This window comes from Heptranchias perlo, chromosome 1 (assembly GCF_035084215.1).
Source record: "Heptranchias perlo isolate sHepPer1 chromosome 1, sHepPer1.hap1, whole genome shotgun sequence".
In the NCBI taxonomy this organism is placed as follows: Eukaryota; Metazoa; Chordata; class Chondrichthyes; order Hexanchiformes; family Hexanchidae; genus Heptranchias; species Heptranchias perlo.
Window position 1 is genome coordinate 117,742,342 of NC_090325.1, and position 24,345 is coordinate 117,766,686.

At 41.9% G+C, this 24,345-nt stretch overlaps 1 protein-coding gene across 1 annotated transcript in view; it reads left to right on the top strand.

Annotated features, from left to right (window-relative positions):
- The window catches only part of wdfy3 (WD repeat and FYVE domain containing 3), a 431,872-nt gene that overhangs the window by 85,633 nt on the left and 321,894 nt on the right, over window positions 1–24,345 (top strand). The window contains exon 2 of the mRNA XM_067990523.1: window positions 20,330–20,540. Coding sequence (XP_067846624.1) covers window positions 20,361–20,540 — 180 coding nt within the window. The 5' untranslated portion in view covers window positions 20,330–20,360. The remainder of the gene's footprint in view (window positions 1–20,329; window positions 20,541–24,345) is intronic.

Sequence of the window (24,345 nt, forward strand, 5' to 3'; positions counted from 1 at the left end):
AAATAGCAGAAGTGCCAATTTTTGCGGATGTGGGGGTTGTATGTCATTCATTGCTGAGTTTTGATTTAAGAATTGTTGCATAACTTGCGAAAGATGAGGTTTAGTCCATTTCTAGAGTACACAAACTTTTAAAATGAATCTTCTTTGAAAAATGTATCATGTTATCATTTAATCTTCTTACAATTAACACATTAGCTCTGCAGCATGTACAAGAATCAATCAATTTTGGTGGCGTTTACATTGTTCTGTTTTCTAATTACAGTTTTATGATTGCTGTTCGCCTTTTATAAATGTAAAATAGCCTTAAAGAGAGTCTCACTATCAAGACCTCTTTAAAAGTGAAACTTCTGCAAAGCATTATGACTAATACTAGCGCTCTTTTTCTTTGTTTCACCCATTTGCTTTAACATACAACATGACTTTGACGGTATTGGTTTCGAGAATTTATTGAGCTAACCATGCAAGGAAGATAAATTAACACATTTTAGTTGGCGTTGATGCACTTTTAAGTTAATGACCATCTTTACTAATGTTAACTCAGTTCCCAAGTACTAATACAGGCTCGTGACCTGAGGTTAGCATTCACTATTTAAAGAAAAATATCTTTATAAAAAACACAGCATAAACTGATGGGATAAAATGGGTATTTCAGCCATGATGTTATTGAATGGCGAAGCAGGCTCGAGGGGCCGATTGGCCTACTCCTGCTCCTATTTCTTATTAGTGGTACCATCATTCAACCAGTACCAGGATGTTATGACCATACAATGTAGACTTCACTGTCACACTAAAAATTAATCATGCCTGGTATGAATCATGTGAAATCATGACCTACTTTTGCTTCAGCTGAAACATCATTACACTCTCATGACCAATCTGCTGCCAGGCTGCCAACCTTTGCTGTCTACACTTTCCGATCTCCTAACTCATCAGCTCCATAGCTATGTTGTGCACCACTAAAATTTCAGTAATGAAATCTTGTACAGATTACAGAAAACTAGCAAATCTGCTGCGGTACTGTTAATAATCTTTTTTTAGAAATTGAATTGAATGCACATCTACAGCTAATGACCTTGTGCGTTCATAAGGTTGCTTTTGAAATCAACTGGCAGGGTTTTCTAGACATAGGCCTTTCGGATACCTCAAAGGTCAGACATGAACCTGCAATTTGAGCAGTAATTTTACTTTAAAATGTCACTGACCTCAATAATAGGGATTTGATGACTGCTTCTTGAAGTTTAATAATGGATTGTAATGGTGCCTATACCTGCACCACCCATTGCTATTAGTCGATACTCTGCCAGATCTCCAATTTCATTGATTCACAGCATTATCACTAAAACATATTGTTCCAGTAAGGAAGCTGAGATGAGTTCAATGGTCAACAGTATTGTCAATGAAATGCATTGGACTAATCAGTAAGTGCATAATTGATGCATGGCCACAAAAAATTGTATGTGTGTATAATATGTATATAATATGAGAGAGAGAATAATGGGCAACTGTGAGTGATTGCAAACAAATGTGTTCTCAAGGGGTTTGGGTAACATCATAAACCAGGAGAGTGAAGCTTAAGCAGTTGGTCATCAGGCTCCCAAGGGACTTTAAAAAAAAATTCATTCATGGGATGTGGGCATCGCTGGCAAAGCCAGCATTTATTCCACATATCCACTATAATATTCTTGAGACTTGCTGCTTTTTTCCCTCACCAATCCTGGATTTTAACCTTTCCTCCCAATGGAGAAGCTAGCATTTTATTGAAGTGCACTCCACTACCACCATCTCTTAGAGACCAACACGGAAAGCAATTTTTAAAAAAAAGAAAATCACCGCAATTTTAAAAAATTCTCACTGTTGTGGTTTATATAATCAATTGACACCTCTGTTGTATTATATGCTTGTAGTATGCTCCTTGTTTATATGTAAAAACAAAGCAAAAATGAGGAAATTCAATGGACTACTTTAGGGAACTTTTTAAATTAACAAATACTTACTTGCTCAGGAGAAAAAGTTCAAGTATTATATGCCCAAGGTCCTGTTTTTAATATTTGTGCAAAACTATAGCAATAAAATTCTAAGAGCGCCCCAGATAAAGCCATGTGATTTAAGTGTAGAGTTCAATGTATCAAACCAGTTTCTGTTCTGAAAGGTGAAAATCCTCTGCAGGAGTTGATGGAGAGGGAGTTTGGAGGGATTAGACTCCCTTCAACAATTGCTGTAGGGCTGAATCTGAATCCTCCTTTCCTAGTCAGGGACAATGTTGTGGCATCTAAGGCTGCCCAGGAAAAGAGTGCAGTAATTTTTATTATTGGGTTTCATGGAAAGGTGGAGTTGCAGGGGTGAAGTTGGAATTATATTAAAAGTTCGCCTCGCATTTTATATCATTGAAGTACTTTTGGGCTGAATGTCAGCTTCTATTTATAATGTTGATTTTATAAATAGTGGCTGGTTTTAAAATCTAACATTTTATTCACAAAAAAATTGTGTTCTGACTGTAATCTGTATATTGTCAGATTCCATCTAAATACAACATAATGTTTCAGAAGCCTGACCACACTTTGTGGGCAGTGTGTTACTGTTTAATCTTGCTTTTTGATTATGCCTCTGAAGCGCTCTGGGACATTTTTCAACATTAAAGATGCTATGTAAATGAAGTTGTTGCAGTACTGTAGCAATTCAATGGTATTTTCAAATCATTCATCTGTTTGGCTACATAGAAGAATAATCTTACTAGCTTATCTCTGAAAACACAGCCATTAGGTGTAGCTCAGAATGATCATTGTTACCAGTATGAAGAATGCATTTTTACGATTCCCCCAGCCAATAAGATATGCCAAAATGCATGCTGTGATGGGGGACTGTTTTAGCTATAGGATTTTGTTTACTGCCTTGTTCACAAGTATATAATGAGCACAGATGTACTTTTTAGTTGAGTTGATCACAGTGGTTACTGAGTTGCTGTCTTGACTGCAACGTCACTTGTTGGTCTGGCTTAAAAGACATCAGGTATTGATGATCCTTTGCAGAAATATGAATCCTGCACATTGCAGAGTTAGGTACAAGTTTTTATCTAAATATATCCAGGATAAGTAGCTTATGTAGACCTGTGCACTCAAACATTAGATGAAAATTGTATTTCTTTCTATCCTGTGAAATATGCTAGAGTATTAAATCCTTCCCCGTGAATTATACATTCTGTTGTATTCATTATCTTTTTAAAGATAAAATTGAACCAGATTCTTTTTTGTATACTGCAGCGTGTGTTTTAAGGTTATTTTGTACATCCCACATATTTGAAAGATAATCAGCATTGCAGATTGCAAGCTATCTGCTGAAAAACTTTGCAGCCGAAACACTTGATTAAATTAGTACAGCAGGTGATTTTTTCAAAAGAAGATGCTACTTGTTTGTTCATGAGAAATGAAGGTTCTGCTGAAAATCAACTTTAAGTTAACTGAGCAGTCTCAATATTTTCTGAAGTAGAGCAGTAATCATATGTTTTTACAGCAGTGAATCAAACTATGGAATAATGCTGGACTTGATCCAGTAGTTCAGGATCTTCCTAACACTAATCACTTACTATTGATTATGAGAAAGCTTTCAATGTGCATTTCTGTGCTTTGTTGCTCAATTATTTATTATGTTTCATCAAAGTCAAAAATATCTGCCACTTTATTACATACTCCCAGATGCAAAGTGTTCTGTGCTTTATTGGAGGGTGTTGCTGAGCACATTTGATCCTTGGAACATTTTTTTCCATTAATTTCTATGGCATTAAATTTTGTTAAGGAAACTTATGGGAAGCAACATAGTGCACCCAAGTGAGCTTGTTCCTTTTTATCTTGCACCAGTAATCACCTGTTAACGACCCAGTATAGCAAAAACACCTGAAAATAGTTATACGGTAGTGTAGTCTTGTAGGTGGGGGAAAAAGTTAGTGTCATCCAGTAGTTGGGACAGTAATGGCTGGCAGTCATCTATTCAATAAATCTAAACACAGAAAATGCTGGAAATATACAGCAGTTTCGTCAGCATCTGAAGAGAGAAAAGACAGGATAAAGTTTCAGCTGGAAAACTTTCATCGGAACTGAAAAAGGAAGCCCTATTATAAGAGTGGCCAAAACAAAGCTGGGAGGGAAGAATGGGTAAAGGTCACTAATACAAAAATGATAATTTGTCTTATCTGCTCTGATCACTTCACTTTCTGCACCAAAAGTTCTGAAACATCCTTTTTTTTCCTCTACAAATATTTTCCTTCTTGACCGAGAGGGCCCATGATTGCTTCTGCCCTGGTTCCTGTCTTTCTGATTTCATTCCTTCACCATTCTTTCACAATGAAGTGACCCTCTTGTCCTCACCTTTCATTTCACTAGCATCTGCCAGATCGTCTTCCAACATTTTTGTCATCGACAAAGCACATCTACTCCTCTCCTCGCTTTCTGGAGGGACTATTGGCTCGGTGACAATCTTGTCCATTTTTCCATCACCTCCCATTATCTGCTGCTCTTCTCCAGACACTTTGCGACTTTAGCAGGTGGAACACCTATCCACCATTTGCTTCTTCCCACACCATTGTCTGGGACCCCAGAAACACTTGTATGAAACAGCAATTTATATTAATTTTTCTTTAATCTTGTATGCTGTGTTTTCTGTTTAGGGTGCAGTTTCCTCTATATTGGTCAGTCCTTGGTATCTTTGCCACGTGACCATTTTCCTACTATAAGCATACACCATGAGTGTTGGTAGGCTATTTAACCATGCCAGACATTACCGCACAGTTTCATCTTTTACTCCCTTGATGGCCACACTTCACTCCAGGAGTGGGGTCTCTGTGTTGATCAAAAGTGGGAATTTTTGCCAGTATTTTCTTTGCTGACCTAGGGATCAATTGTTGTACTGCAAACTACGTAAATGTGGGAGTGAAATGGAAGAAGAAATCTTTAGACAGTTCAAGGATATGAGTAGGAATAACAAAATTATTGTTCTGGGAGACTTAGATTATCCATTCATTGATTCATAGAATCATAGAAGTTACAACATGGAAACAGGCCCTTCGGCCCAACATGTCCATGTCGCCCAGTTTATACCACTAAGCTAGTCCCAATTGCCTGCACTTGGCCCATATCCCTCTATACCCATCTTACCCATGTAACTGTCCAAATGCTTTTTAAAAGACAAAATTGTACCCGCCTCTACTACTGCCTCTGGCAGCTCGTTCCAGACACTCACCACCCTTTGAGTGAAAAAATTGCCCCTCTGGACCCTTTTGTATCTCTCCCCTCTCACCTTAAATCTATGCCCCCTCGTTATAGACTTCCTTACCTTTGGGAAAAGATTTTGACTATCTACCTTATCTGTGCCCCTCATTTATTTTATAGACTTCTGTAAGATCACCCGTTAACCTCCTACTCTCCAGGAAAAAAAGTCCCAGTCTGCCTAACCTCTCCCTATAAGTCAAACCATCAAGTCCCGGTAGCATCCTAGTAAATCTTTTCTGCACTCTTTCTAGTTTAATAATATCCTTTCTATAATAGGGTGACCAGAACTGTACACAGTATTCCAAGTGTGGCCTTACCAATGCCCTGTACAACTTCAACAAGACATCCCAACTCCTGCATTCAATGTTCTGACCAATGAAACCAAGCATGCCGAATGCCTTCTTCACCACCCTATCCACATGTGACTCCACTTTCAAGGAGCTATGAATCTGTACTCCCAGATCTCTTTGTTCTATAACTCTCCCCAACGCCCTACCATTAACGGAGTAGGTCCTGGCCCGATTCGATCTACCAAAATGCATCACCTCACATTTATCTAAATTAAACTCCATCTGCCATTCATCGGCCCACTGGCCCAATTTATCAAGATCCCGTTGCAATCCTAGATAACCTCCTTCACTGTCCACAATGCCACCAATCTTGGTGTCATGTGCAAACTTACTAACCATGCCTCCTAAATTCTCATCCAAATCATTAATATAAATAACAAATAACAGCGGACCCAGCACCGATCCCTGAGGCACACCGCTGGACACAGGCCTCCAGTTTGAAAAACAACCCTCTACAACCACCCTCTGTCTTCTGTCGTCAAGCCAATTTTGTATCCAATTGACTACCTCACCTTGGATCCCATGAGATTTAACCTTATATAACAACCTACCATGCGGTACCTTGTCAAATGCTTTGCTGAAGTCCATGTAGACCACGTCTACTGCACAGCCCTCATCTATCTTCTTGGTTACCCCTTCAAAAAACTCAATCAAATTCGTGAGATTCGGTCAGAGAGTAAAGGGAAATGGAATTCCTAAAATGTGTGCAGGACTTCTTTCCTGTGCGTTACGTTCATATGCCTACAAGGGTTGGGCTAAATGGCCTGTTGGAATTTTATGCAATTTTCTAATAGGATTTATAGAGAAGAATGCTTTACACTAAAAATAATCATTCTCTCCTCATCTGAATACTGTTTAGTATTTTAAGAACTGTAATTTTATAAAAATGCAAAAAGGCCATTGAGCCTATCACACTCACTCCATTTTGAGATCGTATTTTAGGTCTTGATCTCCATTTTTCTTTTCATTCTTGCCTCGTCCTGATGCTTCCTGTTGAATTGGCAATTGGTTTTATTCCTTTTTTGAATGCTTCACTTGAGCTGGTATTTACTACATCAACAACAACTAGCATTTATATAGTGCCTTTAATGTAGTAAAACGTCTCAAAGCGCTTCACAGGAGCGATTATCAACAAAATTTGACACCGAGCCACAAGGAGATACTAGGAGAGGTGACCGAAAGCTCGATAAAGAAATAGGTTTTAAGGAGCATCTTAAAGGAAGATACAAAGGCAGAGGGAATTCCAGAGCTTAGGGCCTAGACAGCTGAAGACAGAGCTGCCAGTGGCGGAGCGGGTATGCGCAAGAGGCAAGAATTGGAGGAGCGCAGAGATCGCTGAGGTTTGTAGGGCTGGAGGAGGTTACAGAGATAGGTGGGGCGAGGCCATGGAGGGATTTGAAAACAAGGATGAGAATTTTAAAATCGAATTATTCCCGGACCAGGAGCCAATGTCGGTCAGCGAGCGCAGGGTTGAGGGGTGAACGGTGCGAGTTAGGATACGGGCAGCATAGTTTTGGATGAGCTCAAGCTTATGGAGGGTAGGAAGCCGACCAGGAGACCATTGGAATAATCACGTCTAGAGGTAACAAAAGCAAGGATGAAGGTTTCGGCAGCAGACTAGATGAGACTGGGGCGGAGGCGGAGTAGATATGTGGTCGGAAGCTCATCTCGGGGGTCAAATAGGATGCCAAGATTGCGAACGGTCTGGTTCAGCCTCAGACAGTGGCCAGGGAGAGGGATAGAGCTGATGGCTGGAGAACGAAGACAATGGCTTCGGTCTTACCAATGTTTAATTGGAGGAAATTTTTGCTCATCCAGTATTACATAGAAACATGGAAAATAGGAGCAAGAGTAGGCCATTCGGCCCTTTGGGCCTGCTCCGCCATTCAAAATGATCATGGCTGATTATCTAACTCAGTACCCTGTTCCTGCTTTTTCCCATATCCCTTGATCCCTTTAGCATTAAGAAATATATCTATCTCCTCCTTGAATACATCTAACGACTTGGCCTCCACTGCCTTGTGTGGTAGAGAATTCCACAGGATCACCACCCTCTGAGTGAAGAAATTTCTCCTCATCTCTGTTCTAAATGGCATACCCCTTATCCTGAGACTGTGACCCCTGGTTCTGGACTCCCCAGCCGTCGAGAACATCCTCCCTGCATCTGGTCTGTCTAGTCCTGTTGGAATTTTATATGTTTCGATGAGATCACCTCTCATTCTTCTAAACTGTAGTGAATATAGGCCTGGTCGACCCAATCTCTCCTCATACGTCAGTCCTGCCATCCCAGGAATCAGTCTGGTAAACCTTTGTTGCACTCCCTCCATGGCAAGGACGTCCTTCCTCAGATAAGGAGACCAAAACTGTACACAATACTCCAGATGTGGTCTCACCAAGGCCCTGTATAACTGCAGTAAGATATCCCTGCTTCTGTACTCAAATCCTCTTGCAATGAAGGCCAACATACCATTCATCTTCCTAACTGCTTGCTGCACCTGAGTGCTTGCTTTCAGCAACTGGTGTACAAGGACACCCAGATCTCATTGCACCTCCCCTTTTCCCAATCTATCACCATTCAGATAATCTGCCTTTCTGTTTTACAACCAAAGTGGATAACCTCACATTTATCCACGTTATACTGCAACTGCCATGTTCTTGCCCACTCACTCAACTTGTCTAAATCATATTGGAGCCTCTTTGCATCCTCCTCACAGCTCACATTCCACCCCAGCTTTGTGTCTTCTGCAAACTTGGAAATGTTACATTAGTTCCCTCATCCAAATCATTGATATATATTATGACTAGCTGGGGCCCAAGCACTGATCCCTGCGGTACCCCACTAATCACTGCCTGCCACGCGGAAAAAGACCCATTTATTCCTCTTCTGTTTCCTGTTTGTCAACCAATTCTCAATCCATGCCATTATGTTCCCCCCACCCCCCCCCCCACCAATCCCATGTGCTTGAATTTTGCACACTAACCTCTTGTATGGGACCTTATCAAAAGCCTTCTGAAAATCCAAATACACCCACCCCCATTGGTTCTCCTCCATCTATTCTACTAGTTACGATGTTGAATATTGGATAGTGGATGTTAGACAAGCGGTGTATCAAATCAGAGACACTGGACGGGTCAAGGGAGGTGGTGGTAAGGTAGAGCTGGGTGTCTTCAGTGTACATGTGGAACCTGATGTGTTTTTGGATGATGTCGCCGAAGGGCAGCATGTAGATGAGAAATAGGAGGGGGCTAAGTATAGATCCTTGGGGAACTCCAGAGGTAACAGGGCAGAAGCAGGAAGAGAAGCCACTACAGGTGAGTCTTTGGCTGCGACTGGATAGATAAGAATGGAACCAGGCGAGCGCATTCCCACCCAGCTGGACAACGGAGGAGAGGCAGTGGAGGAGCCGGCTGCAGACAGGTTGAGAAGGATGAAGAGGGATAGTTTACCATGGTTAGAGTCACCTAGGATGTCATTTGTGACTTTGGCCGATTGCTTCCTTTCAGAGAGCATACCATTATTGGATCCAGTACTCCAGGCAGTCTTGCTAGTGCTTGAATTTAATGCATTATATTAAATACTGTGATATTTTATTTGCTTTAATAGCTATAGCCCCTCATTTTAAATGTTTAGTCGGTCAGTTAACACACCTGGATCCATTTTCTCACTTAGCTTGCTCAACTGTATAAACTTCATTTTGTAATTCTTCTTATTGTTTTTAGTGCTGATATCTGCATTACCTTGCATTTCTCAATATTAAATTCAATTTCAAAGTTATCTGCCCAGTTACAAAGTTTTTTTGAACCTGCTTTCACACAAAACTTGGTATAACTTTGATATTCTTAGTTCATTTAAATATTGTAAACAGCTGGGGTCCTCAGTGATTTCTGGGAAGTTGCACATGCCGCAGCTTTCCAATTAGAATGAATATCATTGATTACTACTCTGTTTCTGACTATTCAGCTAACTGCCTTTAGGGGAAGGACACCAGTGTGAAAAAGTTGTAAACTTGGGTATTTCATTTCTCTCAAACCAACTCTCTTCCTTCAATGTTTTAGACTGATCAAAGAAATCTTTTAAAGGAACCCTGACTCTGCCATTTTAAAGCTCATTGTACTTCCTGCATGATCTTAGCTCCTATTTAACTTGACGTGTGTTACAGGCATCTGCTTTGCAGCTGTTGAGTCTGGTTTACATTTTTGCCTAGACTAGCACTGGTTGTCTACATTTCTTTGACTACAAACTAAGCTGAACCTAAAATTTTGTGAAAGCTTCATTTACTAACTAACTTGAAAGTGATTTTTGTAATGATTAGAGTGTCATGTGGGGTAGCAGAATCTAATATTAATAAAATGTCCTCTTGTGTTTGTGAATGTAAGGCAAAATCCAGAGATAGGAGCAGGTGAAGGTTACTAAAACAAAAGGTCACAAGTCTTGATCCCTGGAAGTCTAAAGCTAGATTCCATTTATCTGTAAACCAAAAATAATGAAGAAAAAACAAGCTTAGCCTATGAAAATGAAAAAAGAAAATACTGGGAATACATGACCGTTGCATCAGCATTTGAAAGAGAAAGATCAGTGTTTCAGGTGGGTCCCTTCATCAGAATTACAGATCAGATTGAGAGCTACATTTTATTGCATTAAAATAGTGTGAGATGAATATTGCTTTTTGTATTAGAGGGAAGTCATTTGAGAGGTTTGTTATTCAGTTGAAGTACAGCTCCCTTCGATCTAATGAATGGCACCTCAATACACAGACATCTATCTATTCATAAACATCATATTTTGCTAAGTATGTATAACATTTACACCCATTTAGCTCCAATGTGACCACAACAAAAACAGAACTGGTGTGGAACCTACCAGTGAACAAGTAGAGAGCAGGTACAAAAACTGTGAATGGAGAAACAGCAGTCAGCAAACTATTACCAATAAAATAGAGAAGGGAAATCACTTAATTTTGAAAATAGTTTGTTGTCATCTTGTTTTGACAGCATCCTGAGCACATGGTACTAAATATAAGGTTTACAATTTAGCAAACATAAAAGTTATATAATTCACTACAAATCATTAAACCTACTCAGAGGGTTGCTTTTTTTTTGTGTTTGAAATCTCTCCAACAACATTTCTGTCTGGAGGCCTGTTCCTTCATAAGATGCCTTCGATTTTAGTTTTTGGGATTTCCATAGCTATCACTATGACATCTGTCAACTACACAATGAATAACTTAACCGGATAACAGACTATAATTCCTAGAATGCATCAGTATCACTTTGTATGTATTCTATAAACCACAATTCCCAGAGGGCAGTTTAAAGGTGTCTCCCTTCTCGGTCAAATGAACACTGTCACTGCTGCATATCACATTTGGAAGTTAAAAAAATAATTGACAGTAAGTCTGACCATTCACAGAGCCAGGAATTTCTGTTAGCAAGCTTTTTCCTTTCCTCCCCCCCCCCCCCCCCCCCCACCTCAGGGAAATGAGAAAGGGCTGACAGCACTAAGGCCAAGTAAAAAGGAGCCTACCTGGTTATGTGCCTCAGGCCCCGGAGCAGCCCCTGCTCCTGTTCCCTATTCCAGTAACTGCTGTTGCCAGATAGTAGGAAATCAATCCTGCTCCATCCCTGCATCAGTTCAAGCTCTGTGTTCCACTCCATTCACAATCCAGCACTCAATTTGCCAGAATGTTCTGCTCCCAACTCCATGCTCCATTCACTATCCAACTGATCTACTCCAATCGCCGTGCTTCATTCCTCACCTGAATACTCCACTTGTTGACCCACGTCCCTGACTAATGATGGACAATACCACAGAAAATGTGCTAGTTTAAAAATACTGTAATTGCAGACATTGGGAATTTGAAAAAAAACAGGAAATACACAGCAGGTCAGTCAGCACTAGAAAAGATAGATTAACATTTGGAGCCTAGAGTTGGCAACTCTGTTTTGAAGCATTCATGGAGGCTTGATCACATGATGTTCTGACCATGTGACACGTGATCATACGGCCTCTACAAATGCAGTTACCTTATAAAGGTTGGGACCCCTAGTAGTTGAGTATTTTTGCTCGTGATTTTGTGCTAGCAGCTGCTGTGCGAGAAGTTCAAAGAAGCAGGAGGCCACCCATGAGCAGGGGAAGAGGGGAAACTGAGGTCAGGGGAGGAGGGAAACTGAAACTGAGGGCAGGGTGGGGGGTACTGAAACTGAGGGTGGGGGGGTGGTCATTCGCAGAGGGTAAACCAGATGTGGGAGGAATTTTGATTCCATCAATAACTAATAGTAATACTGGTAACACTCAGATTTCCCTCATAACCAACAGTAATACAATAACTTACTGATAGGCTATATGTAACTGGTAGTACTTGTAATGCCCCAATATCCTGCTAGGTAACTAGTAATAATCCTATAACTTGCTGATATTCACCCTGAAATCATAGCCAGAATCCCTCTGTACTGCACAAGGTGTAGTCAGGCTCCCCAGTTGACAACACTTTTAATAGGCCCCATCTCTCTCCCTATCTCCTTGGACTTTAGTTCTATGTGAAGGTGACAACTCTGAACTGGGAACCTCAGTCAGAGCTGATCTGTACTTGGACTTCACGTGTCAAAACCGGGCGACACAGACCGACCTGAACCAAACCAAGAGATTGCACAAAGGGCAGTGGGCTCAGTGTTTGTTCCCTGTGAGAAGTGCCCCATTGTCCTTAAACTGTGCTCAGCACCAACATTTCTAAACCACTCCGAGCTCAGACTCAATAAAGAAAAGTTTTCATAGAATTATAGAAATTACAACACTGGCGGAGGCAATTCGGCCCCTGGTGCTGGCGCTTTCTCCTGTAACCCCTTTCCCCCAGATACTTATATATTTCTCCTTTTTAAATATTTATCCCCATCCTTTTTATGTTGAGTTTTCGTCTCCGCCACATGTGGCTATTGAGGTAAACTATGCCATGGTTTAATAGCCCTAAATTCAAGAACTTACTTCCTCCCTTCCCCCCGGTTCTTCCAATAAGACTCATTGGGTTCCATTCCCTAGTTCCTCATTCGCCCATCAATGGAAACAATCTTTCACTGTTTACCCACAGTCACGCCCCAGGTTTCACTTACCTCTTTTTACTGGCAGCTCCTCTCTGCGCCACTCCCATGCACCACGTTGCTGCTTCTGTTGCTCCCAGCTCTGCAGGAAACGCTGCCCCCTTGCTTACCCCCACTCTATTCTCCCCTCCTGCTTGAGCCCCCATCTCCCCTCCTGCTTGAGCCCCCATCTCCCAAGTCCCCATCTCCCAAGTCCCCATCTCCCAGTCCCGTCCTCTCCCCCGACCACTCATCCCAGTCTCCCAAGCCTCCATTTCCCAGTCCCGTCCTCTCCCCGGCCCTCCCATCCCTGTCTCCATCCCCCAGTTTCCCTGAGCGCCCTTCCCTCTCCGAGTGCCTTCCCTCCCCGTCTCCCTGAGCCCCCATTCCCCAGTCTCCACCTCCACACCAATAGAGAGGAAAGGTGACCTATTTTAAAGCCTCTCTTGAGCTGGTAATTAGAAATACAATAGAAAGCGATAATAATTGGATTTCAAATGCTCCTAAGCTATAATATTGAAGTATGGGGAAACTCTGAATAGTCCATAATAAGAATTAGAAGAAGCACTTGATGACTGCAAAACCCTCCTTCCTCTGAAGCCTCAGTTACCCCAGTTGCCTGAACATTTAATTCTCAGATGAGAAGACGCAATTCCCGAATCTCCCTCCCACCTCGCCTCGAACCCCTCCCGCCCGAGTCTCTCTTTCTGCCCCCTAATTCCAAACTCTTCAGCTCCCTCTCGACTGTTCCTGTTCCCGGCACACCAGCTGGTCGCGGCTCCCTGCGATGGTGGTCAGGTGACGTCACCGAGCCGGAGGCTCGTCTGAGCAGCAGCCAGTGACATCGCGCAGCGGGGGGTGGCACTGCGGTGGGAAATTTAAATCGCTGATCTCCCGGGCTGCTGCAGGCAGCGTTCGGGGGAGGAATCCCCAATTCTGAGAAATCCCTGCCGAAAGCGGGAGGGTTCGCAACCCTAGCGTAGACTGGTGTTTATTTTGTTACACTGCTTGTAGTACAGTTTTCCCGATTTGCTCCATAATGAAAGCAAATGCTCCATGGTACCTTGTATCCCTTTCCTCCTATTGTAAAATACACGGAGATGTATGTCTTCCTGAAAGTACGGAGCGCCAAATAGTTGCAATTAGTTGAGACATCTGTCTTCGACAACTTTTTGAACAAAGTATGTGGGAAAGTAATTTTACCTAAAACGAAAAGAAATGGCCTTCAAGCCAGCCTTAACTGAAATCAACATATCATTTACCTTGGCTGTGGTTAAAAGCATTTGTGGTGTATTTGAATTTTTTTTCGTGGTTGTGGTTGTGCATGTGGGCCGTGACTGTTCTTCAGCCCTGACAGCCACAAGAGCACCCTCTGCTGTGTCAATGGGATGTTTGTTTTTTCCACCATCCACTGTTGGGTACTTAAGCCTGTGAAATCCTTCACTTTGTGTCCAGTAGAACATGGATTTGTGGTCACCCATCAGACTGTGCTTTGTTAGTACCCCATGATACAGAAGTGAGGGGAAGGTGTTGAGACTAACTGTGATACCAAGCCCAGCTGCTGAGATGCTCTTTTATTGCCCAAGTCACTTTAGGATTTATTTCAAACTGCAGAGCCAAAAGCTAATTCTGTTGGGTTGGTGGATGGGGGAAACAAAAACTCTTTGGGATGTATAAAATAAATCCCTTTCTGAAAGTGAACTGGTTTAGGTCTGGTTATATATTTCCTCAAGATTTTGAAATTGTTCTGGTGTGGTGACATTCTTTGTCAAGCTACAGTATACACTGGTACAATTTTTTTTAAAAAGCTTTTTAAGCACTGTTCATACTGTTTGAGCATCTTAGAAATGTTAGTTCAGGTGCTGTTTGATTTTTAAGGTGATCTGCCAGTTAATACAGTAGATCAAAAAGCAAATTTGAGTTTTTTTTCCTTTTATGAATTTTTTTTGTATTCAGTTAGGTGAAACTGAGAGTGCTAGGGAATGGGGAACTTCCCATTTCAGGCACCAAGTGAAAGCATTAAGCACTCCCAGGTCAATTATAGCATGGTCAGATACAGAGTGAAGCTCCTTCTACTCTGCAGGAGCAATGTGCCTCAGCTCCAATTTCAGAAGTTTACCCCCCCCCCCCCCCCCCCGGCTGCACTTGGGAGACAGTTTCCGTTTCCATTTCCCTTGCCAGCGATCATGTGCTCTGTCATGGGTGAGATGGTCAATTTTGAGATATATCCACTAGGAACTGGACTGAACCTGGGCAAACTCATTTCACATACAATCAGCTGACACAGGAAAAGTTAATCTCATCAGTCTGCCAGAGATGAAAAACCAGTGTCTAACACAGTGTGCCACCTAATAGTCTCTCTCACTACATAGTGGTTATGTTACTGGACTAGTAATCCAGAGGCCTGGACTAAAAATCCAGGGTCATGAGTTCAAATCCCGCCACGGCAGCTGGGAAATTTAAATTCAATTAATTAAATAAAATCTGGAATTAAAATACTAGTATCAGTAATGGCCATGAAACTACCAGATTGTCGTAAAAACCCATCTGGTTCACTAATGCCCTTTAGGGAAGGAAACCTGCCGTCCTTACCCGGTCTGGCCTATATGTGACTCCAGACCCACAGCAATGTGGTTGATTTTTAATTGCCCTCTGAAATGGCCTAGCAAGCCACTCAGTTGTAAAATCTCGCTTAAAAAAAAAAGTCATAATAGGAATAAAATCAGACGGACCACTCGGCATCGGAACACGGCACCAGACACGACAAAGGCAAACCAAGCCCAGTCGACCCTGCAAAGTCCTTCTCACTAACATCTGGGGACTTGTGCCAAAATTGGGAGAGCTGTCCCACAGACCAGTCAAGCAACAGCCTGACATAGCCATACTCACAGAATCATACCTTTCAGCCAACGTCCCAGACTCTTCCATCACCATCCCTGGGTATGTCCTGTCCCACTGGCAGGACAGACCGACCAGTGGTGGCGGTACAGTGATATACAGTCAGGAGGGAGTGGCCCTGGGAGTCCTCAACATTGACTCTGGACCCCATGAAATCTCATGGCATCAGGTCAAACATGGGCAAGGCAACCTCCTGCTAATTACCATTTACTGCCCTCCCTCAGTTGATGAATCAGTCCTCCTCCATGTTGAACACCACTTGGAGGAAGCACTGAGGGTAGCAAGGGCACAGAACGTACTCTGGGTGGGGGACTTCAATGTCCATCACCAAGAGTGGCTCGGTAGCACCACTACTGACTGAGCTGGCCGAGTCCTGAAGGACATAGCTGCCAGTCTGGGCCTGAGGCAGGTGGTGAGCGAACCAACACAAGGGAAAAACTTACTTGCCCTCGTCCTCACCAATCTACCTGTCGCAAATGCATCTGTCCATGACAGCATTGGTAGGAGTGACCACCGCACAGTCCTCGTGGAGACGAAGTCCTGTCTTCGCACTGAGGACACCATCCAACGTGTTGTGTGGCACTACCACCGTGCTAAATGGGATAGATTCAGAACAGATCTAGCAGCTCAAAACTGGGCATCCATGAGGCGCTGTGGGCCATCAGGAGCAGCAGAATTGTATTCCAGCACAATCTGTAACCTCATGGCCCGGCATATTCCTCACTCTACCATTACCAACAAGCCAGGGATCAACTCTGGTTCAATGAGGAATGTGGAAGAGCATGCCAGGAGCAGCACCAGGCATACCTAAAAATGAGGTGCCAACCTGGTGAAGTTACAACTCAGGACTACATGCAGGTGGAAGCAACATGCTATAGACAGCGCTAAGCGATTCCACAACCAACGGAACAGATCAAAGCTCTGCAGTCCTGCCACATCCAGTCGTGAATGGTGGTGGACAATTAAACAAGTAACAGGAGGGTCTGTAAACATCCCCATCCTCAATAATGGCGGAGTCCAGCACGTGAGTGCAAAAGACAAGGCTGAAGCATTTGCAACCTTCAGCCAGAAGTGCCGAGTGGATGATCCATCTCGGCCTCCTCCCGATATCACCACCATCACAGAAGCCAGTCTTCAGCCAATTCAATTCACTCCATATGATATCAAGAAACTGCTGAGTGCATTGGATACAGCAAAGGCTATGGGCCCCGACAACTTCCCGGCTATAGTGCTGAAGACTTGTGCTCCAGAACTAGCTGCGCCTCTAGCCAAGCTGTTCCAGTACAGCTACGACACTGGCATCTACCCGACAATGTGGAAAATTGCTCAGGTATGTCCTGTCCACAGAAAGCAGGACAAATCCAATCCAGCCAATTACCGCCCCATCAGTCTACTCTCAATCATCAGCAAAGTGATGGAAGGTGTCGTCGACAGTGCTATCAAGCGGCACTTACTCACCAATAACCTGACCCCCGATGCTCAGTTTGGGTTCCGCCGGGACCACTTGGCTCCAGACCTCATTACAGTCTTGGTCCAAACATGGACAAAAGAGCTGAATTCCAGAGGTGTGGTGAGAGTGACTGCCCTTGACATCAAGGCAGCATTTGACCGAGTGTGGCACCAAGGAGCCCTAGTAAAATTGAAGTCAATGGGAATCAGGGGAATAACACTCCAGTGGCTGGAGTCGTACCTAGCACAAAGGAAGATTGTAGTGGTTGTTGGAGGTTAATCATCTCAGCTCCAGGGCATTGCTGCAGGAGTTCCTCAGGGCAGTGTCCTAGGCCCAACCATCTTCAGCTGCTTCATCAATGACCTTCCTTCCAACATAAGGTCAGAAATGGGGATGTTTGCTGATGATTGCACAGTGTTCCGTTCCATTCGCAACCCCTCAAATAATGAAGCAGTCCGAGCCCGCATGCAACAAGACCTGGACAACATCCAGGCTTGGGCTGATAAGTGGCAAGTAACATTCACGCCAGACAAGTGCCAGGCAATGACCATCTCCAACAAGAGTGTCTAACCACCTCCCCTTGATATTCAATGGCATTACCATCGCCGAATCCCCCACCATCAACATCCTGGGGGCCGCCATTGACCAGAAACTTAACTGGACCAGCCATATAAATACTGTGGCTACAAGAGTAGTTCAGAGGCTGTGTATTCTGCGGCGAGTGACTCACCTCCTGACTCCCCAAAACCTTTCCACCATCTACAAGTCACAAGTCAGGAGTATGATTGAATACTCTGCACTTGCTTGACAACACTCAAGAAACTCGACAACATCCAGGACAAAGCATCCCGCTTGATTGGCACCCCATCCACCACCCTAAACATTCACTCCCTTCACCACCGGCGCACAGTGGCTGCAGTGTGTACCATCCACAGGATGCACTGCAGCAACTCACCAATGCTTCTTCGCCAGCACCTCCCAAACCCGCGACCTCTACCGCCTGGAAGGCCAAGAGCAGCAGGCACATGGGAACAACACCACCTGCACGTTCCCCTCCAAGTCTCACACCATCCCGACTTGGAAATATATCGCCGTTCCTTCATCATTGCTGGGTCAAAATCCTGGAACTCCCCTCCTAACAGCACTGTTGGAGAACCTTCACCACACGGACTGCAGCAGTTCAAGAAGGCGGCTCATCACCACCTTCTCAAGGGCAATTAGGGATGGGCAATAAATGCCGGCCTCGCCAGGGATGCCCACATCCCATCAACGAATTTTTTTTTTAAATTGGCTCACCATCATCTTCGAAGCCTGTTCTGGATGAACTCTTAAATCTTCTCTCCAGTTCTTAGGTATCATGGCATGTTTGAAAACTTCTTGCTCATTCCAGATTTTTCCAGAGTTTGATTTTTGAAAAGTTAATTGCAATTTTCCCAATTGCGATTGAAAAGCTATGGTATTACATCTATTTTAAAAATGAACATACCAACTCTAACCATTTTTAGCACCAAATCCTCACACCAGTTTATTAAATTGACGTTGGCTTAATAACTACAGTCCTTTTACTTGAGAAGATGCTTTGTTGGTGTTTAAAAAGAAATGATCATTGTTTTTTGCAGAATTGTTAAATTTTAATTTCCTTTCCTAAAATAAAAGTTGCAAGTTGCAAAGCAACGGAGCAAAGTGTATAAGAAAGAAGATCTGCTACGAGCACTTTTACAAACTTAATGTTGCTTTAAAAAGGATCATAAAACACTGCATAAAATTAAATTTGGTTTTTAAATACAGATTATTTAGTTCCATCTCTGAAAGTTATATCATCTTTGTAATTAATTCTATGTAATTCTATGAAAGCTTCGTGATCAAAAATGTAATGGTTAGTTATTTAGACTACCTAAATTAGACACGTGCATTTTTAAAATTTTGTTTTTATTATATCACACATTTTAAGTTATGAATTGTTGCTTTTTTCAGTTTCCATTGACTTACTTTCTGTTCTCATTCCAGAAAATACAACATTTTTTCATAAGTAAAGACAGTGGACAACAATCAGGAGGAAGAAGGGAAATTGGTGAGGGTTAGGGTGGGAAAGCTGAAGAGAAGGGTTTTGTGGAGGATTTTGAATTCAATGAGGGAGGTAATGAGGTTGAGGGATTTAGAGAGAGGTCGGTTAGAAGAACATTAGAGAAATCGAACCTTAAGGTGCTAAAAGATAAGGGCTATGTTTTGACGAGCATTTGGGGAAATATAAGGGTGGAGGTGAAGGAAAGTATTCTTCACAACTGATAGCATATAAGATAGGAAGCTCAGCTTGAAGTTTTGCAATATGCCATGGTTTTGCACCCCCTAACTTAAATGAGGTGGCAGCTAGGAAGATTTATAAGAGTGAAGTCCAGAGGCTTCTCTTCACAAAACCAGCTATAGTTCATTCCATTGTAATTAAATGAAGTTGGCAGATTTGCTGCAGTGTCCTGTTGAGTAACATATTTTAAATTGATTATTTTGATTGCACTTTGTGTGGTGTGGGTGGGGAGGGGGGGGTCTCGTGAATGTGTTGCAAGGTAATTTTTAAAATTAGAACAACTTAAAACTTGAATTTTTGATTAAGCTTTCTCAAACTTCTGGTGTCTTCACAGCTGTATACATGCAAGTTGTAAAAACGAATATAGTAAAACTGTGAAAATGTTGTGCATTTTCTTACCCAAGCCAATCTCAAATCTATGAAGTATTCATACTTCTTAAATAGGTAGAAATGTACAGTTGAGTTCCTCTTGGGCTGGGGAAGTCCCTTTTTATTTAATATTTTGAAATGAGCTATGTTTATTTGGTGCCATGTGATGAAAAAACCTCCAAGGAAATGTCATAACGAACTGCATACACCCAACTAAAATGTCCTATAACCTTGAATCAAAATGTTTCTAGACACATTTTCTACCACCTGCCCCTACCCTTTTGCAATCCAATACTCAGGCCTTAATGATCCTTGGAATGTATTGATCCTGAAGTGATTATTTTGACCCTCCTAAGAATGCTGTAACATTCTTGCACCAAAATGAAAAATGCAATCAGTTGTGTTTTATTATTTAAATAATGCTGTAAATTCAGAAACCACCTGAAATCCCTTTAAAGAAAAATCGACATCAGAAATTTCTGAAAATAATTATGTAGAGGTTTTGTGAGGGAAAACCGAAGGTGAAATCTTTAAGTATTCTGTGGATAAACTGAATTTATTATGTAAGTAGAGTTATATGTAAAAATGTCTGACCTCAATTAGCTGCGTTAACGTTAAAACTATTCAACAGGATTGGCCGTGTTTTCAGGAAGTGGGGAAAAATGAACATGGTGAAGAGGATCATGGGTCGTCCACGGCAGGAGGAATGTAGTCCTCAGGATAATGCACTTGGCCTTATGCACTTGCGTCGCCTCTTCATGGAACTTTGTCATTCACCACGGCACATGACGCAGAAGGAACAGGAGGAAAAGCTCTACATGATGCTGCCAGTTTTCAACAGGGTGAGTACAGGCATCCAGGTAGCACTGGTGGAGGAAGGTCTGTCAGATAAGAAAGCATTGATCTTTAGGCAAGGACAATTTTGTTGTCACCAATTATAACCTAGGACAGAAATGAAAGAAAGACGAATAGCAATGGAAGCTAATTTTATATTGTTGACTGTTTATACCCACGGAAGTAATGAGTTCCTCCAGTCTTGAGTTTGATTTTCTTAGGCATGCCTATACACTATTAAAATAGCTGTAATCTATCAGTTTGTTTCGGTGCAGTGTGGGATGAGAAGTCGCATGTTTCTATGCACAGGGTGTGTTGAGGTTAGGGTTGCGTTTAGGGTTATTTATCCTTCCTAGGCAGTACTAGTTTGGTTAACATTACTGTAGGGAGTACTATTCTAATGTTGATGAGGACTGCCTCACAAATGGATTGCATTTGTAAATGAAGCTGAATTGAGTTAGTACTCTCTTGTGTACTATCTGTTTCGTTTTCTGTTTCCTATAATACCAGATGGAAGTGAGATTTGTAACAACAGTATTTGTACATCACAATTTATTTTTTTGGATGTCAAAGGCCTTTTGGTATGTTGCATGTTTTGTAGATTTTTCTTTTATTGTAGAATTTTGCTGTTCAAAGTCTTGAGATATCAAGAATAAAAAGAAAGAACTTGCATTTATATAGTGTGTTTCATGTTTTCAGGATATCCAAAAGCACTTCCAGCCAATTAATTACTTTTGAAATGTTGCCTCTGTTATGTAAGCTAATGCGGCAGTCAATTTGTGTACAGCAAGGTCCCATAAACAGCAATAAGATGAATGACCAGTTAATCCATTTTTTTAATGTTTCTTGAGGGATAAATGTTGGCTCGGACACAAGAAAGGGATTTCTCTTTGAATAGTGCTATGGGATCTTTTATGTCCACTAGAGAGGGTAGACATGACCTTGATTTAACCTCTCATTGAAAGGACAGCATCTTTGACAATGCAGTACCCCTTGGTACCGTACTGAAGTGTTAGCCTAGATTAAAGGCGACATGAGGAAAAACTTTTTTACGCAGCGAGTAGTTATGATCTGGAATGCACTGCCTGAAAAGATAGTGGAAGCAGATTCAATCGTGGCTTTCAAAAAGGCATTGGATAAATACTTTAAGGTAAAAAATTTATGGGGAAAGAGCGAGGGAATGGAACTAACTGGATTGCATTTACAAAGAGCTGGCACGGGCTCGATGGGGCCGAGTGGCCGCCTCCTGTGCTGTAACCATTCTATGATTATGTTATCAAGTTCTGGAGCAGTCCTTGAATCCATGATTTTTGTCTGAGGTGAGGGTGCTACCATTGAACCAAGGCTGACATACAAATGAAAAACATCTTTAATTTGATCATCAAAACAGTTAGATATGAGAGGGGACTCTTGCCGATATCTTTCAGATGTAATCTTGTCTCTGAGCACAAAACCAAGGAAGATCCCAGGTATGATCATCCGTATGTGCCGAGTTCGCTGATCTCAGCCAGGGCAACAATAGGGCTGCTACAATGAGCTACAGCATGCCTGGGTTGCAAAAGTAAAAACTGTCCAGGGTTCCCACTGCTGATTGTTATCCAGCCACCTGCAAATGTGAATATGTGGATGTTGGCTGATCCCAGGATTTGCTGTGATGATTCACTGTCAAATATTCTGCCAGCACTAATTGCCAAGGCTCACATATAAATGATGGCCACTTAGGTGAGGTATTGGAAGCTGACAGCTACCCATGGAATTGTAACCCCAGCAAGGGAGCCAAAGTCAATGTTAGGATAAATTGTTGCCCTTGAAATCCATAGAGTAATTACTCCATATGAAAGTTTGTACATATGAGTCACATGACTCTCTGCCTCAGTTAGAGCGTCCCAAGTCAGTGACATTTCTCTATTCTCATATGGTTAATGCTATGGATACTGCTGACCCTTCCTACAGCCAGTTCCCACTCACTATTATCCAGGCTCCCTGGCAATGGGTATCAATAACTGAAGCAACAATCCTACTTTGATAAGATATATCATACACCTAATTTGGTTTATTAGGTGTGTGACATATCTTAATGATCACAAAGAAGGGAAGAAACTGTATAAATAATGCTGGAGGTCATGATATGTTTCAGGACTGCTCCAGAACTTGATAGTGTTTTGTACTATATGTAGTACAAAGCAATACATAAATGTTGCAAAATTGACTCTGCAGTTTTTAAAGGGAATACATTTGTTTCGATGTGATTTGTTTAGCTGACATGAGTATTTGGCATAACCGTGCTTATTGCGGTAACGGTACTGTAGCTGAAAATTATTGTGGTTTACTTGTATAATGTATACTGGTATATTACAATACCCAGATGTATCTCTAATTTAATTAGTTTGGAAATATTGCTGGAAAACAGAATGAGATTCTATATAATGGAATGAGGCTCACTATGCCTTGTAGATATTTAGGAAGTATAGCGTCAGTGTTCACTTGGTAACATATATGCTAAAATTGGAAAAAAGAAAGACTTCCATTTATATAGCGCTTTTAATGACTCCAGGACGTCCCAAAGCGCTTTACAGCTAATGAAGTACCTTTGAAGTGTAGTCACTGTTGTAACATAGGAAACAAAAGAGATGTCCAAGAAAAATACATTCAACATGAGTTCCAGGAAGTGTGAGAATTTAAAAGGAATACTGGTTGTTTAAAGTCAATAAACGTGTTAACTATTTCTCTGTCAGTCAAGTAAGCAGAATTTTTGTTGGGTTACTGAAATGAATTTGATGTCCCGTTCAGTCATTAGATGAAAGTAGAGGAGAAACCTAAGCCATTAAATGAGGTGACTAAGAGGGAACCTTGTAGAAGTAAATCAGATGGCAAATGGTGTAGAAAGGATAATCCAAAAAATTACCAGTTAAATTGTGGCTGGAGGACAATGATGATCAAATTCGCAAAAGACCAATTTAGGGTCGATGTCAGTGAGTTGTTCTTGTAAGCAGTAATCAACACTGGTTTAGTAGAGGCAAAAAAAATCTGGCAATCATTTAATAAATATGAGGGGGGGACTAGATTTTTTTTTTTCTGGATGGGTAAACTATGATGGACTGCGTGACCTTTCTCATCCATATCTGTCTTGTGAACCCTGGAAGTTTGAAATGTTAGGAATGTTTTGAATTTATTGTTAATGTTTTCTTTCCGTGGTTATGTATTTGTAGTTCTTGAAATATAAAATAGGCCTTTTGATCTACTGATAAAGAACAAAAAAGCCAGTAAAAATTAGGGAGTCGCACAACACCAGGTTATAGTCCAACAGATTTATTTGAAATCACAAGCTTTCGGAGCTTTGCTCCTTCGTCAGGTGAAGTGAAGAGTTGCATAAAGGCACAGCATATATAGTCAGAAAACAATGCCTGGTGATTACAGATAATCTTTCTAACTGCCCTTTATCACACCTCGGCAGAGAGATAATCACAGCAATCAAAGGAGTGTTCAAACAGGTTAGTCAGGGAAACATTACATCCAAGAATACTGAGGTGGGGTCACCAGGGGTCAAATGTAGCAGATTCTGGGGTTTGTATTAAAAACAGATAACTTTCTTTTGCTGGAAATCGCAGTAGGTCCGGCCGCTTCTGTGTATGGAGAACAAGCCAACTACGACTCGAGTCTGGATGACTCTACGTCAGGTGGGGTTACATGTAGCGTGACATGAACCCAAGATCCCGGTTGAGGCCGTCCTCATGGGTGTCCGGAACTTGGCTGTCAATTTCTGCTCGACGATTTTGTGTTGTCTTGTGTCTCGAAGGCCGCCTTAGAGAACGC